The 16,249-nt window shown below is 53.5% G+C and overlaps 5 protein-coding genes across 5 annotated transcripts; 1 reads left to right on the top strand and 4 right to left on the bottom strand.

Moving 5' to 3' along the window:
* Window positions 1–1,279: 1,279 nt before the first annotated feature.
* Window positions 1,280–2,594, top strand: CABS01_14883 (uncharacterized protein; the record flags this gene model as incomplete). The annotated part of the gene is made up of 4 exons (XM_060548221.1): window positions 1,280–1,384; window positions 1,449–1,506; window positions 1,560–2,041; window positions 2,109–2,594. The coding sequence occupies 4 exons, from the start codon at window positions 1,280–1,282 to the stop codon at window positions 2,592–2,594; spliced, it is 1,131 nt and encodes a 376-aa protein (XP_060392843.1).
* A 329-nt stretch (window positions 2,595–2,923) lies between these two features.
* CABS01_14882 (short-chain dehydrogenase/reductase) lies at window positions 2,924–3,836 on the bottom strand (the record flags this gene model as incomplete). Its single annotated transcript, XM_060548220.1, has 2 exons — window positions 2,924–3,504; window positions 3,593–3,836. 2 exons carry the CDS (start codon window positions 3,834–3,836, stop codon window positions 2,924–2,926), a joined length of 825 nt encoding a protein of 274 aa, XP_060392842.1.
* Window positions 3,837–4,294: 458 nt separating this feature from the next.
* On the bottom strand, window positions 4,295–6,083 carry CABS01_14881 (SWIB/MDM2 domain-containing protein; the record flags this gene model as incomplete). The annotated part of the gene is made up of 4 exons (XM_060548219.1): window positions 4,295–4,822; window positions 4,876–5,490; window positions 5,581–5,858; window positions 5,987–6,083. The coding sequence occupies 4 exons, from the start codon at window positions 6,081–6,083 to the stop codon at window positions 4,295–4,297; spliced, it is 1,518 nt and encodes a 505-aa protein (XP_060392841.1).
* A 978-nt stretch (window positions 6,084–7,061) lies between these two features.
* On the bottom strand, window positions 7,062–9,743 carry CABS01_14880 (uncharacterized protein; the record flags this gene model as incomplete). The annotated part of the gene is made up of 1 exon (XM_060548218.1): window positions 7,062–9,743. The coding sequence occupies one exon, from the start codon at window positions 9,741–9,743 to the stop codon at window positions 7,062–7,064; it is 2,682 nt and encodes an 893-aa protein (XP_060392840.1).
* Window positions 9,744–11,373: 1,630 nt separating this feature from the next.
* On the bottom strand, window positions 11,374–14,318 carry CABS01_14879 (uncharacterized protein; the record flags this gene model as incomplete). Its single annotated transcript, XM_060548217.1, has 4 exons — window positions 11,374–13,425; window positions 13,487–13,993; window positions 14,041–14,095; window positions 14,152–14,318. The coding sequence occupies 4 exons, from the start codon at window positions 14,316–14,318 to the stop codon at window positions 11,374–11,376; spliced, it is 2,781 nt and encodes a 926-aa protein (XP_060392839.1).
* Between the last annotated feature and the right edge of the window lie 1,931 nt (window positions 14,319–16,249).

Genomic DNA, 16,249 nt, shown 5'->3' with positions numbered 1-16,249 from the left:
AAGAGCTCTTAGAAAGACCACGAAGAAGCGTCAATGGGTCATGTGAGTCAAAACCCAAGATACTGAGGATATGGATCTGAGAGGACGTGGGTGACTTGGGGGTATTTGGAGGGGTTCAGTGCGTGAGGTGAGTCAGTGGGGTAATTTTTTCTCGATTGACTTATCGAGCGCGGGGCAATCGACCAAGTCATCTCAGACGACCGGCACTCAGTTTACCTTCCTTAGTCATCTCAGCATGGACACTTAGGTGAGGGGTTGGTGGGTGAGTACTGGCGACATCCGTAGGAACCCCAGTGCCCGGGTATTCTTGGTGCTCCTACAGGGAATAAGGTAGGTACTCCGTATACGGAGTCAGGGGCACTTCGGGAGGAGATACAGTGAAGGAACCCAAAGTACCAGGTGGAGAGCAAAAACGCTCCCAGGTACCTAGGTGTCTAAGGTACGCACACACGCACACAACTTAAACGACTACGTAGGCACGGAACTTGAGGTGGTAGGTCCCAGGTCCGTTGTTCTCGCACCACTCCGAACCAGCACTTTACTGTGGCGGCCCATTCGTTGGGTTCTTCCCCCAGGGCAACTCAGTCCCGAGGTCACCGCCTGGACCTCACCTCACAGACATTACAAAGGTACCTCCCCAGGTCTTCCAAACAGGCATGCTACAAGGCCAGCCCCAAGGTGCCCTGGGTACCTGATCCAAGGAGTGTCACCCAAGCCTAGGAGGCGAGGCAACGTGCGGTCTCAGTAGAAGGTGCAGGCCAATTTGACGTCCCCAAGCAACCACTTTCATCACAAGAGCAACGCTTCCAATCCTCAGTGTTTCTCGGCGGGATCGTCGTCCGCCGTGTATTAACGTAAACAACACCCCGACCCGGACTCGGCCCAACACTACGCCCATCGGCCTGTCTCCTCTCTTTCGACCAATCTGAGACTTTCCTCTTTCCTCCTCTCTGCCTCCTCTCTGCCTCCCCTCATTCGAATCGTGCCTTTCCATCTTGTCCCCGATAGACCATCGCCGCAAAACATATACCTTCGTCGACGGAGCCCGCCTAGGCTGTCCCACATCGAACGGCTCGAATCTCAGCCCACCACCCCTTCGATATCAGCTACCGATTGTTGCCAACGAGCCCGGTTCAGGAGCTGCCTGTCGTAGCGATTAGCTACTACCTGCCCATTCCTTATACTCAAGATCGGGAACCATAGCTATTTGTGGCCTCACCAGCGAGCCGTCCGGCGGTCCCCAGGAAATCGTTTCTTGGCCTAGCCCACCACCTTCGCCATGTCGTTCCTCTTCGGCCGGGCTCGGACAAGGCCTGCCGTTGACCTACCCAAACAAGCCAGAGACCACGTAACGAAACTCGAAGGGCCAAATGGCGCCGCCAAGGTTGGTTACACCCTCCAGCTCTAGCTAGCGCTTGCTCGATCTCTAACGTCCATTTCCAATCCAGGCCGAAGAGCTCGCGAAAGTCCTGAACCAGATGAAGTTTATCTTACAGGGAACCCATGGTACGCCTGCCTCATACAGCCCTTGTCGAAGTCAGCCGTTAACTTCAAGTCAGAGTCCGATAGCAGCCCAGAACAGATATACCAGCTGGTCACCGGCTTGATTGAGGAAGACTTGTTGTACTTACTGGCGGTGAACCTTTGGCGTCTGCCCTTCGAATCGAGGAAAGACACCCAGGTCATCTTCTCCTACGTTTTCCGATTCCGCCCGCCTACGGCATCCCCGAAAAGCGATCCTCTAGCTCTGTCTTATGTCGTCAACAACCGTCCACAAGTCCTCCTCGAACTGTGCCGCGGCTACGAACATAAAGAGAGTGCAACACCTGCCGGCTCTGTACTTCGAGAAGTTCTCAAGTCGGAGGCTGCTGCCGCCATCATTCTCTACGACGACAACGAGGAGTCTGGGTCCAGCAATAAGGGCATCAACTTGATTGACAGGGACCGTCGACAGAGCGGCGAGGGCGTCTTTTGGAGATTTTTTGACTGGGTCGACAAGAGCTCATTCGAAGTAGCCGCGGATGCCTTTACCACATTCAGGGTAAACCCCCTTACTTGGAGGGACTAAAGGGGCTCAAGACTACGTCGCTAACACTCGCGTCTTGCAGGAACTTCTGACAAAACACAAGGAGCTGGTGCCGAGATACCTCTCTGTCAACTTTGACCTATTCTTCGACAAGTACAACAACATCCTTGTGCAGTCAAACAGCTATGTTACCAAGCGGCAGTCCATCAAGCTTTTGGGTGAAATCTTGCTGGACCGTTCAAATTACAGCGTCATGACAGCGTACGTGGACCGTGGAGAGCATCTCAAGATATGCATGAACCTCTTGAGAGACGATCGCAAGATGGTGCAGTATGAGGGCTTTCATGTCTTCAAGGTTTTTGTGGCCAACCCCCACAAATCCATCGCGGTCCAGAAGATCTTACTCATGAACCGGGAGAAACTGCTTACATTCCTGTCTCACTTCTTGGAGGATAGAACCGATGACGAGCAATTCATCGACGAAAGAGAGTTTTTGATCAAACAAATCAGGAATATGCCACCGAACCCAGTGCCGCCTCAGAGGCATGGCATGCCAGGTGGCGGTTAGGTCGACCACAGGCAAACGGGTTTTGTTGCCTTATGGCCTAGTTGTAATGCAATAGGTATGACTTACATAGCTGTGTCTTACCCATGGAAGGGCTCTACAATGCATTTGTCGGTGAATCGTTACTAGCAGTGGGAAGTAAGGGTTGGGAGATGCAATGATGGGATTCGCATTTGCGCGGCGTTTTGAGCTCGGGTTTCCAGAGACAAGGAAGACGACAGACATGAAGTCCTTTATGAGTGCATTGCTCTTCATCAATCGACAGACGATAGCGACAAGCGGTTCTTCTTTCTGCTTTATTCACAAACAAGGTGTCCCATTAGCTAGCAGTACTACTGTTTGGCCATCCATGCCTGTGCCTCATCCTTGTAATCATCACGCCATCTACTCAGGGGTGGCCGGCCTTCGACAATATCCCCAATACTCCACATCATCCTCTTGCGATCCATTTCTTCGGTTACCTCATTATCTGGGCAGAGAATGTAGAATAATCCTTCGGTCATCTTCTCCTCCAGATACTCGGCCACTTCCTCCGCTGTCCAAGCAGCGGCAGGCTTCTCCCTGCCAGGGGCAGCACCAGCAAGGCCTGTGAACGTCCAGCCCGGCACTAGGAGATGCACAGATGTGGCGGTGTCTTTCAAGTCGAACGATAGGTGCTCAGCCAAAGACTTGACAGCCGCCTTGCTGGCATTGTACGCTGGGTTTCCTGGTGGATTCGTAATACCCTGCTTAGAGCCCGTGATGACGATGGCCGACTTGGAAGACTGCCCACTTCCAACGAAGGGTAGCAGACTGCTGATTCCGTTGATGACGCCGTATAAGTTGGTGTCCAAGATTTTACGGAAGCTGTCTGTATCCTGCCATGACGACTTGCCACCGATGCCGGCATTGAGAACCAATAGATCAATACGTCCTGGAGTAGCAGTTGGTACGTGAAACGGAGGGCCTCATGAGGCGTTGCAACCATGGAGACGCGATAATGGAGGAAAGGAGGAATGTACCTTCAATGAAAGTATTCACTTCCGTCTTGAGCGTCTCCCAATCCTGAAGGAGGCTCACGTCCAGCTCGAATGTGGCAGAGGACTCTCCAAGGGCTTCTTTTGCCGCCTGAAGAAGCTTCGTATCGCGATCAACTACGAGGACCTTCATTCCATGGCCAACGCACTTCTTGGCGATTGCCAATCCAATGCCAGATGCACCGCCAGTGATGACAGCCGTGTTGCCAGGGACGAAGAAGGATGCCATTGTTCAATCGATGTCAGTGCGTGGAATGTAGACAAACAAAATTATCCTCTCAAAACTGGAGTGCAAGCTCAGGCATCTCGTAAGTCTTTGTGATTTATATAGGCAAATGTGCTTCTTGCAGCCCGTTGGCCATCAGACGGTGCCACGGGGCCGGCAGGCGTCGTTTGCGGGGAAATCACCGCCTCGGATTTTAGTACTATCGCCGCTGGGCTCCTCCATTGATGTCACACACGCGGACGATGTTCGAGGTTCGGTAGACCTGGTCAATGTTGGTTCGTCAACGCCCACTAGGCCGATAATCCATTACACTCTGAAAACAATACAGTATGATATCGCGCATCATCACAAGCCAGCCTCAACCCTTGACGCCCCTCTTTTTCAGCCCGAGTTCGTGAGGGGGGGAATCCCTCGCACAAATGAGAATAATTCAACACGCGCAACTCATTACTTTGCTCGCATCACCTAGACGCCTGCGGGGCTTGCTTGGCAAGCATGACACTGACGCTTTCGCGCGCGTTGGATGTCGTCCAAACGCTGTCCCTGCCACCTCGTCGCCAGTCGTCGCCCGTAGCATCTTCGCCTCCTCCTCTGGTTGCTTCTCCCATGATGATCTCAAGATCCCGTTTCTGCGAACTCATCCAATTTCTCACAAAGTTGGCGGGGTCTTGGCTCATTGACGTGAAGAACGAGTGCTTCGCCTTAGAGCTCGCGACGGCCGAGATAAGCGTTGCTAGCTGTTCATCCATAGCAACAACCTCCTTGAGGGCGCTCGCATACGCAGGAGTGGTAACAAAAGGTACCAGCTTGGCTCGCAAGGGGTCATCTACTGCCACACGCACGTCGTAGATGGTGGGCTGTGCGTCGCTGTGAAAATCCTCGTCAACTCGTACGGTGTATGGTAAGCTGACTGGTGGCAGAGGTTGGAGGTGGGGTTGGATGTAATCATTCAGGTTAGGAATGATACCAGTATCGCTGCCGTTGACAATCTAGACAACTAGTTAGACGCCAAACATCGTTCCTTGGTTAGGTCACAGCAAACCTTCTTAAGAAGCTCATCGCAACGGAAGTTGCGCTTCTCCTCGTCTTCTTGGAGACCCATCATTTTGATGTACTCCCAAATTGCGAGGACGACCTCTTGGCGGGAAGCCTCAGCCATGTCCACAACATCGGCCAGCTCAGGGCTGAGAAGATATCGCTCCGGATCTTCCTGGCGATGGAGGTTGATAGTGATGTTCATGTTCTCGTCCCCGCTCCGCTTGAAGGTGAACTCGTCGAAGTCTGCACTTGCCGCTGCGCCTTGCGAAGCAGGTTTCTTCCACTCCACGGTTTGATCGGATGCGGCCCTCGAGCGGGTACGATCGAAATCGACGTTCAGCGCTTTGAAAAAATGGGAAAGTCGATGTTTCTGGCTCACAGGCGCAGAACTTTGTCTCCTTGACCCAGTCGCGCCTTCTACTTCTGCAGACTCCATCTTCTGGTCAGTTTCTCCCGACGTGTCGTCCGATCCGTCCTCGAGTAGTCGTCCCTCGATCTTGACCCTGTAAGAAGGCTCGGCGCTGGGGGTGAAGTCGAAGCTATCAACGCTGAGACCACTTCCTTGCCATGCCTGGTCCTCGACAGTATTGCTGATCCAGATACGAAGGGTTTTGTAGTGCTATAATGCAAGACTTAGCTCTGCTGTCGCGTGATGCCGAGAGGGATGAGGATGGCTCCTAATGAAGTCGCATCGCGTAGATTTACTAACCTTTGCGTTTCGTCCAACTGTCTCGACAATGTCGAGTCGCTTGCGCGTCATGGCTGCGTCCAGACGTCGCTCAAAGTCGCGCAAATCCTTGTATCTCTGGGCGACCTCGGTATCCGTGATGCATTCGTCGACACCATCAGGCAATGTCTTATCGGTCGGCTTTCTGCTGCGACGCTTGGCAAGCTCGCTCGTGAGGGCCTGGCCCGGAGGATGGTGCTGCGCCATGGCGGCCTGGTTCATGGCTGCTTGAGCATGATGGCTCGGAGGCATGATAGGACCTTTGGGCGGCATAGTTAGCACAATCGTCGTCGTGTCTAGCACTTTGGGACTTGTCGCGCAACAGTAGAGCAAGGGAAAAAGGTATCCGAGGTCCCAAAAGGCTAAGGTAAAGAAGGAACGGGCATACCGATGCCGCCTCTCCGTTGATTTGGGGCATGTGGAGCCCGCTGGGGAACCTGCGGCGCGCCAGCATGGGCGGCGTATTGGCGGTACTGGGGCTGCATTTTCGATGATGACTTTTGGAAAAATGCGCGCAAAGCAAATGACGACAACCAGATTTTTTTCCCACTGAGGATCGAAAATCATAGATAACGCTGCCAAAGATGCCAAATGTGAGAGGTCGCGTCGTTTCTCAAACGCGCGCGTGCATGAGTGAACGACGGGCGGCGAAGGCGCAGGGTCAGGCGCAAGGTAGCACCTATACCGGCCACAATTGGCCGGTTGATGCAGCAGCCCCTGTCCAGGCTCCACATTAACTGAGAGTACCTTAGGTAGGTAGATATCCGAGCCACTCCAGCAGACGGGAGTGACACCTGGTACTAACATGGTATACCTCCACCGCCCGTCCATAATGCTCGAGTGCCAAAAGACTACCACAATAGAGATAATGTAACCATTTCGCGAGAACGGTTACCTCCCGTCACCTTTCATCTACAAGCTATAGACATTTACACCAACACTGCTATGCTCTCCTCTGATGTTGGTGGCTTCACATCAGGTAGGTAGGCAAGTACCTGATTACATCTACCAACGTCATCCGTACATACGGTTTCTGAGTCCACCTGCGTGCGGCGGCGGTATTCGATCCATTTCCAGAAGGTCATTGGATATTGACGGGAGCACACGCATGATCACGGTTTTCAAATCTCGTGGGTTTATTTTCACCGAGGACCTATTAGACCCATAAAACCGCCTGAGCGAAGCAGCGAAGACCACAATCCCCACCTCGTGAATGCTTCCATTGAGTGGAAAGCTGCAGGACTTCCCTGTAAAAGAGGTCAAGTTGTCGAAGAGTGCATAGCCGATAATACGCCACGCTCCCGAATGCTTCCTCCCGAACCATATTTCGTTGCATTACAAACTTCTAATAAGTTTCTCTCGCTGGCTCTCTGCCTGAAAGCCGCTGTTCTCGCCTCAACCCTCAACCCTCCCTAAGATCCGTGAAGATCTTATGGCCCCGCACGTCGTAAGCCTCAAACTAATTAGAACTGTTGGCCAAGACCATTCTTGGACTGTCTTTTGCTGAAACGGTTTCGCTTGGTAGTAGAAGCTGAATCATCCAGACTGGCCTGGCTTTTGCTGAGATGGTTCCGGCCGGATCGGTCGCTGACACTGAAGCTATCAGGGTAAACGCCTCGTCCACCAAGAGTACTGGCCGGGCTCGACACTGTGGATGACATATCGAAGCCGTTGTCGCCGGCATAAGAGCCGGAGAGATTTTGAGACAAGGCCAATTCCTTGGCTCTCTCTAGGGACTCTATCCAGTCGCTGGCCGTGGTGCCATTCTCTGAAGAGCTGGAGCTTCCCTTGGGCTCCTCAAATGTGTAGTGGACGCCGCCCTGTCGGATTTTAGATGAGCGGCGAGACTTTTTGTCCAGGATACTTACCGCATCGACACACCATACAGTCTGCCCCTTTACGTCAAGCTGCGTCCTCCAGGTGCACTCGGGTGCAAGCAGTGAAATCTCTTGCTTGGCGCGCTTTTCTTCTCCGCCAGCCGGTGCCAGCAGTATGCGACCGCTTGAAGTTATCATCACCAGCCTCTGTCTCTTCTTGGTCGTACTTCCGCCAAAGAACCTCGATAGCTTCTTGTGTCCCTCGGCGTGCTCGCCGCCTTTACCATGGCCGCTCGGCAGGGGGCTCGAGACGACCATCAAGTCGCCCAGTTTGAGAATCCTCTCATTATTCTTCGTCAAGACTGGAGACCACTCAATATCCAGCTGGGTTGGAGGAGGAAGCTCCGTGATGATCCTGGCTGGTCGAGCGCTGCCATTCAGGGCCGAACTTTGCGGCTGGGAGCTCCTTGGCGGTGCAGCAGAGTTCGGACTGTTGCTCACACCGTTAAGTTGAATGACAGTCGGATCTTGTGGTGTAGGATTATAAGGTCGAAGCCGTGGGGCTTTGGTTCTCCATAAGCCTTTGCCAAATGCTTGTCCGTCAAAGAACTCGTGATTTTTGATGTGTTCGACAGTGAGACGACGGGCTGGGTCAAGGACCAAGCATCGCTCTACTAGATCACGGGCTGCTGGTGGAAAGGCGGTAGGGAAGTCGTACTCCAAGTTGACAATCTTCTGAAACGTGAGATATTCCGTTGCGGCTTTAAAGGGTGGACGACCTGCTAATAGCTGGTATACTATGCATCCGAAAGCCCACAGATCGCTCGCCTTGCAGGCGTTCTTGCTGGTCAGGAGTTCGGGACTGACATACTCGGCGGTACCCACGAATGAAGCTGCCCGGTTGTCTTCGTCTGCCTCGCTGCGGCCATTCTCGGGCAGTCCCCGCGCGCTTTCAGCAACATTCTGCGCCTCTCTCGGGTCTTTGAGTAGCTTGGCTGTGCCGAAATCTGTAATCTTCACATGCATGTGATCGTCCAAGAGGACATTCTCGGGTTTGAGATCGCGGTGGATGACTCCTCTCGAATGCATGTAGTCGATGGCGTCTAGTATTTGGGCGCTGTAGAACCTCGTACACTCCAGATCAAAGGAGCCCGTCTTTTTCAGTACTCCAAGCAGTTCGCCGCCGTTGCAAAGGTCAAGAACGTAGTATAGAGACATTTCGTCCTGGAACGTGTAGTAAAGGCGTACGATTCCAGGATGCTCGGTGAGGCGGTTCAGGGTATTCTTCTCAATGTTAACGTACTTGATCTTCTTCTCCTTGATGATATGCTTCTTCTCGAGGACTTTGATGGCGTACTCCTTGAGAGTCTGTCGATCAGTAGCTAAATAGACCGTACTGTACGAGCCCTCTCCAAGCACGCGTCCAAAGGCGAAGTCTCTAACCCCCTTCTTGACATGCCGGATGACTGTCTTGCCGTTTGAGTCTGTTTCTCTGCGCACGCCTACGGCGGCACCGCGGTCCTTCCACTCTTCACTACTGGTCGGTAGCGGCGCCTCTGGGCCATAGGGATCTTGGGGGCCTCCTGGCGCTGCTGTTGCCGAAACATATCCACCGCCCATGCCTTTCGAGCTCCTCCGAGGGGGCAAGGATCCGGAGCCAGGAGGCAGTTGGGATTGGCGTGTTGGATTGGCCGGCGCCCTGTAACTCGGCTCCCTTGTTGGCGTTGAGCTGCCTGGATAGCCCTGAATGTGGTTCGAATCTTGCCTGGCGAGCAAGCCGTAGGCAGAATGGCGCGCCCGGTCGCTTTGACCTTGTGGTTGATGAAGCGGATGTCCCTCTTCAGTTGCCACGGGTTGGTGGCTATATAGTGCAGAGACAGGCCGCGCTGTTGGCGACACGGAAGATCGATTCCCTGGAGCTCTGTCAAGTTCGGAGTATGGGGAGACGGGCTGTCTGTAGACATCTGCCCGCATTGCGGCACTAGGGCTCGTTCGGCGGGGTTCGACATGGCTCGATGAGCCATCGTATGCGGGTGATGGCGCCTCGGAGGATTGTGTGTGGGATATGGGAGACAACAAGTTGTCTGAGGTGGGAGTAGATCCAAACGGACTCGGGGATGGTTGTGTGGTCGGGTCGTCGAGGGGCGCTAGACGGGTATGAGCATCAAGTTGATACTGTTGCTGGCGTTGAATATCATGGTCTGGTTGCCGGTCGGTCGATGATGGGGTATCGGCATCTTGGGAGTCGCCTGGAGAGGCATCGGCGTCGTCTGGATTGGCTATTCGTAGTCCCCCGAGGGCCCTCGATAGACTGAGGTCCCCATTCATGATTCGTGTTCAAGTCGGAGGCGGGCTGGTAGGAGGGGAGGGGAGGGGGAAAAGAAGAGGGGGAAGTAAGATGGGAATAAAGGGCGGCAGAATGGCGATGGGGAAAATTGAGACGGGCAACAGTGTAGGTGACGTGGTGGTGAAGATGAGGTACGAGTCGGAGTCGAATGGTGGGTGTGTGTGGCTCGGAATGCCTCGTGGGATGGCCAGGTGAGGCGAGTTAAGGAACGACGCGGCGCAGCACAACAAAAAGCGGATGCAAGACGATTGAGGTCGTCAGTCCAGTGCCGGGGAAGGTCAGGCAAGGGTAAGAAGAGTGGAAAGCATTAGAGTCCACATCGACCACCACACAACGTCCTGTCCAGGCAATTGCTGATTCGGATAAGACAAGACGACGGACGGGAAGTCGGGTGGTGAGGTAGATCTGATTCTGCAGGACGGGAGGTAGTGCGGAGGAAGGTAAAGAAGGTGGTGAGGCAGGTAAGGCAGATAGTGCAGGACTGGCTGTAATGAGAGGTACCTACGCAGCGCTCCATTCTTACCTCTGTGTACCTCCGTAAGGTGCGTACGGATACCTTACCTACCAGTTATGGTAGGGTGTGCTTATTGGTGCACTTTGGCACACCTGCCCAGGTCTCTCCACAATCCACCCACCTAAAAAGGGCATCTACTACTCTGTATATACACTACCTTACCTATGGTACCTTTCCTTGCCGTGCAAATTTACCTCACCTGTCTGCCTACCTTACACCTAAAGTAAGGTAAGGTAAGGTATGGAAGGAAGTCAGGTAGCCAAGGCACTATCAAACACCTCAAGAGGTACGGCCTAAGGTACCCCATGTAGTAGAAAGCAAGGCATAGCGTAGTACTGGTGCCTCAGCACTCTCAGTGACAAGGCCAGTGAATTGCAGAAAAAACATGCCCACCTACATCAAATACCTTGATAAAAGGTGCAAGGTTTCTCTTTTACAAAATGTCAAGAAGACAGAAGCAATACTACAACTAGCAATGTTGAGCAATTTCTAAACAGAGGCCTTTCAGGTTCCCTATGATATTCCCACCTGCCATAGTACTCTCCTTGGAAGGACTTGTTGATGTTGAAGGTGGTCGACTACACAGATCCAAGTGCCTTCCGTGAATGAGGAAATATACCAACCAAACAATGGAATGGAATGTCCGGCTTCCAGGTCCTTCAGAAGGTGACAGGTGGGCCCGGCAGACCCCTTTTCTCCCCGGGCCTACTCGTGCCCGGTCCCACTTTGATGGGTTGCACTAGGTACCTTACCTACTTTACCTAAAGCCAAAAGGTACTTACCTAGTTACTCCGTAATACCTAGGTAGATTAACACTCAAGAATCGGCAGCCATCTCAGGTGGAGATTGCTGAAGTATGGAGTGAACCAGGCACTCCCGTCCTTTTCATCTCAATATGGATGCAAATCATAGCTCTTCCTGAATTAATGGTAACATTATTTGTCGCCTGCCTACCTTACTTATACATTGATTTAAACCCCGGGTATCTAGCCATGCTGTCTGCCTTCGTCCCCCCCAAAAAAAAAAAATTCCCAGCACAAATAACTCCGACTTCTTCCCCGGAAACGCCAAGGACCTTCTTTAGTTTCCCAACATGATTATCGACTCTCAATGGCGATGGTGAAGAGCTCGTCGACAAACGTCGGTACATCGTTTACTCTTTCCGCCTCAACATTCGAACTCTGCATGCCGCCACCAGCATGGACATTAGTTCTCACCTCAGCCACCTGTAGTGTTCGCATTTCAATGGCACTGCCGCTCGCACTGGGGCCGCGACAGTCATCGTTCACAGCCGTCGTCTGGTCACCGCCAGTACTGCTGGCCATGTTTCCGGGGTTGTCGCTGGCCCTTCTGCCCAGCATTGTTGGTGTTCTTCGATTAGATACACCCACATCGTGAGATCCCGAGTGAGACATTTCGTCGGCTTTGTGGATCTCGACACGAATCTCTTCTGATACCATGATGCCCCCAAACGGTGAAGACTGGTTGGCTACCTCGTTATTCGGATATGTGGGAGGTGGCCCATCGAAGCTTGAAGTGCCTGGTGACATAGGGTCGCTGTCCCGTCGTCCTGTCCAGAGTTTGAGGGTCGAGCTTGATGCGTTCGAATATGTCCTCGATGAAGAGCGCCCGAGAGCTGTGGAAATCGGGTTCCCTTCCGAATCGACGGGGCGCGACAGGCCGAAGCGTCCAAGATTACGAAGACGTGACGAGAAGTGAAACTTTCCGTCCCTGGCCATGGCAGGGCTGGGCTTCTCAAGCGGCACCGACTGGACTACCGGTGCCAGCTCACGATGCACCGACTGGGTAAAGGCAAGATGCCGCGATGCATCTCGACCCACAAGCTGATGGACCTTGAAAAAGTTCAACGGTACGAAATCACACTTGGGGCTGGAAAATATGACGTGAATCGGGATGACCAGGCGGAACGCGATCAGGCTTGTCGGTTGTGAGGCTGAGCCTTCGCCCGCAGGTAGAGTGACGACGGTACTGGTGAGAATGGCCTCATTGAAGATCGGGTCGTCGATCCAATCTCTCAATGCGTCGATACTCTCAGTCAACCGTGTTGCAAAGAGCATCTCTCGTGTGCCTAAGTTGCTCATAGAAGCAATCCTCCTACTCACCCCGAGCGTGGTCAGCCGGTCGAGCTGCTGGAGAAAGCCGAGGTGCCAGGGCTCGACTCGGTCGATGGGCATTTGCACGCTGGGCAGGAGGTGCCGGGCCCCCTTACGAACAGCAACGTCGAACCCATAACTACCTACTCGGGCGCGAATGCCAAAGAAGCTCACGTGTACGCCGGGCTCAAGCTGGTTGTTGTCGTTGGCGTACGAAGCCATGTTCTGCAGCTTCGTCGCCAGGTCTCTCGACTGGATCTGCATGCTGTACGCGATGATGTTGCTCACCTGACGGAGCTCTGCAAAGCGGTAACCAGCGGCCTCAAGTCTCTCGATTTCTCGATCAGTCTGCACTCTTCGGACCAAGAACATAAGAGAACCCCGCCCGAATTCGTGAGCCTTGCGGCGGCCAATGCCTTTTTCTGCAAGGTCGTCACTGTTGCTAGTAGCCTCGACCTTCCTTAACGAACCGTCGGGTCTCAGAATGGTGTCGACGTCTTGCTGGCTGCTCGTCTCATGTCCAGGACGTTCTCCGCTCGCGCCCGTTGGTAAGATCTCGTCCCATAAGAGTCCAACAGATGTCAGGTGTTCCTTCATCTTCTCGGCAAGGCCGGCAGCCGCAACGCAAAAGAGTTCGCGGAAAATGACGTCGTAATTTTCAATCAGCTCGGAATGCTCGTTGATCAGCTGGATGCCAGCACGGGAGTCACGGTCGCGGCCTCGTCTTGGAAGGTGGGCAAGATGGTTTGTCATTCCCCCTATGAGTGTCGAGATGCCAGACCAATTCCGCGACGCCTGGAACATCCACAAGAACAAGGGGTGGGCGATGCTGAAGTTGTCGCTGGCATTTCTCTCGAGGAATGTGTCGGTTATCTTCTCGGTAGGGATCAGGCCATCTGGGTTGACGAGGATGCGATTGTGCTTGTCGAAGACCGCAGCAGCGAGGACGACCTGCTGAGCTTTGCTGGCATAGCGTCTCATGATGCGGGCAGTGTAAATGGCTGTCCCGCCCATGACGAAGCAGGCACCGATGGACTAGTCAAGTGGTCAGCGCTTCAGGCTCATTCTCAAGGAGGAGACGCAAGGGTCGTCTTACCAAACAAATGACAACAATCACGGTTGTGTTGCGAGATAGCTCGTTGCTTCCGACGTTGAGGCGAACGAGTTGATACTCAGTACCTGTGGCAGCACACCAATGCATTCCAGAGACTGCACCGGCCAAGACGACAGAGCAAGCAGCTCGTTTCCACCAGGATGTGGTCCAGGCTGCGCGGAAGACAAAGAAGAGGGAGAGAGCCACTATGCTAGCAGCGACCGCGATGAGTGCCGCACCGACAACATTGATCGGATTGTAAATGCAGATGTAGTTGTCGATGGAGTTGTTTCCGAGATAATGCATTCCGCAGATTGCAGCACCAGCCAAAACACCTCCAATGCAGACTCGCCACCAAGAAACGGTATTGTTGATACCAACGGCGACAAAGGCAGCGAGAAGTACGGCAATGGGGACGAAGAAAGACAAGGCTGTGAAGCCGCTTGAATATGCAATTTGCAACTCCGGTTCTCCGTTGGCCAAGTCTATGGCTCTATTTCCGATGAAATGCTGGAGGCCTGTTAGACGGAGCGAGCTGCCGAGGGCAAGAGACGTACCATGCACCAAATTGCGATGCCGCCCATCGTAACCGCTGAGCTGACCAGGAGCAGGCTGTGAATTCGAGTGTCAGCCAAGAGTCACGGGGTAGTTTTGCGAACAATGCGTACTGGTTGAATTTGCCCTTGGGTGAAGTCCGTCTGTTGAGCAGTTCCAGCGTGGAAGCGGCGCCGATCAAGCTTACGGCAAAGCTGAGAGTGATGAAGCCGCCATTGAAGGCTCTTGGAACTACCTGTCCGTGGTACTCTGCAAACAAGTCCTCGGTTGTTGCGGGCATCTTGACAGCAACATGAGAGAAAGCCCGCCCGAAAACGTGTCGTTCTGGAATGTCTCTCATAGACCTCGATGGTCTACCGGCGGCTCACTGATATATTTCTCAACTCGCGTGGTAAGCCGGGGAATGAAAAGACCGTTGACCAAGCTCAGAGAGAGAGAGAGAGAGAGATTATGGATACGTGCTTCATGTGAACGGCTTGGGGCCCGTTCAAGACATATATCAAGGGTGTCAGGGTAAGACAAGGTGGCGGTACAAGACTGGTGGATGCTCCAGGCGCGACGACGGGCAAAGCTCGCAACGCATCCCCACTGACACGGAGTGTAGTTCTCATGAGGGACTAGCTGGGGGTCATGAATCCCACCTTTCTTCTCTTCTTCACCCTTACTGGGCACGAAGACGAGCAGTTATTCCTGGGCCTCCAGCTTGGAGGACGAGGCTAGACTCGGTCGATGTACCTATGCCACGCTTGGCCAAGGGCCGGGTGTTCCTGGCTGGTCTGAGCTGATCGACGTCGAATGGATCAAGAAGCGGTGGTTCGTCGGTAAAGGGCAGCCGAGCCGATCAAGATCAGAACAAGCCTCTTTCTAGTCTGCTCCAAAGTTGACTAACAAGCATGGTTGTTATCCAGCTCGGACCTTCGTTCACGGTCACCTGCTTTTCGTGACGACCTACCTTAGTGTGCCATGAGCTAGTTATTTGTCGCAGCGGGTCGGGAGGGGTGTGGCCCTCTTCCAAGAAGGTAAGGAGATTGGTCGCTCCTTTGCCCCGAAGAGCAATCGTTAATCGACTGTGTTCTGTGACCACCGGCTGGACTGGGACGGTGAGTTTGACAGCAAAGACAGAAGTTTTAGCTGTGCGAATCTCCACTGGAATACCATGAGACATGGAAGAAGAAACGCCATTCCAGCCATTTGTGACTAGCATAACGTAGGGATTGGCAAGTCTTTCAGCTAGCTGGTCGCTACACGGAACATGTCGTAGACACGCATGAAGAGACGCCCTCTCAAGTTCCAACAGTAGTACCTGCCAGCTCCAAGTGCCCCACCACTACGAATGCATACATATGTCGTTGGACTGTTGGACTTGGAGACGTCGATACTTTGATAGGTAGTCAGCGGCATGAGAGACATGGCAGGGTCAAGGGAGGAATTTGGCGGTTCACTCCTCGCCCTTGACTGAGCAGAAAACCAGCGTCTTGTTCAACCGAGGTGACCTCTATGAGTATTTCTTTGCCTAGGAGGCGCCGACTAAACCGATTGGTCTCTACAGCACGGCTCGGCGTGTTCGAGTCAACGGTTGGCTCGGGAGACTTAGCTTGGGCGGCGGCTCTATGCCGCACTATCAGCCCAAAGGCGAGAAACACTCAAGAAAACACATGTCGTACCTCGTGCCTCGCAACAAACCGAAAGCCACACTTCGGGTGCCCTTCGCGCAAGAACACACAACTTCCGTCGATTAAGGACCTTTCCAGAGCAATCAGGCTATGCACATAGGTATCGCCGACGGTTGCTGGGATGATCTAGACGGAAGATGGCAGGATGATCTGCACTTATCCCTGCGGACGGAAACAGGGGAGGGGGGCCTGGCGGGGATGCGAAGTCGGAACTGGAGAGTATCATCCGGCTGTGAGCTTTCTGGAGAGTCCCGCAATAGAAGCTCATTCGCTCAACGGAGACGTGATGTGTGGGCATCAACATGGCACTCTGTGGGTGAGATTCGCTTATCCAACGCAAGTTTCTTTTTTCTTTTTTTTTTCCCTCCGAGCAGCATGAGGCTTCAGCTAAGCCCGCGCACCCGGAGGAGCGCGTTTGTGCAGCTACCTTATACGAGTCGCCAATTTCTCAGCCAACCGTCGTGCTGCATTGGCTGCGCTTCCCCGACACGTCAAGTGCTAGCTTCGATCCATATCGTTTCAACGGGGATAGCCACAT

The sequence above is a fragment of the Colletotrichum abscissum genome (genome assembly GCF_030869225.1).
Source record: "Colletotrichum abscissum strain IMI 504890 chromosome Unknown Scaffold_59.1, whole genome shotgun sequence".
NCBI lineage: Eukaryota > Fungi > Ascomycota > Sordariomycetes > Glomerellales > Glomerellaceae > Colletotrichum > Colletotrichum abscissum.
This window is presented reverse-complemented; position numbering and strand designations above follow the sequence as displayed.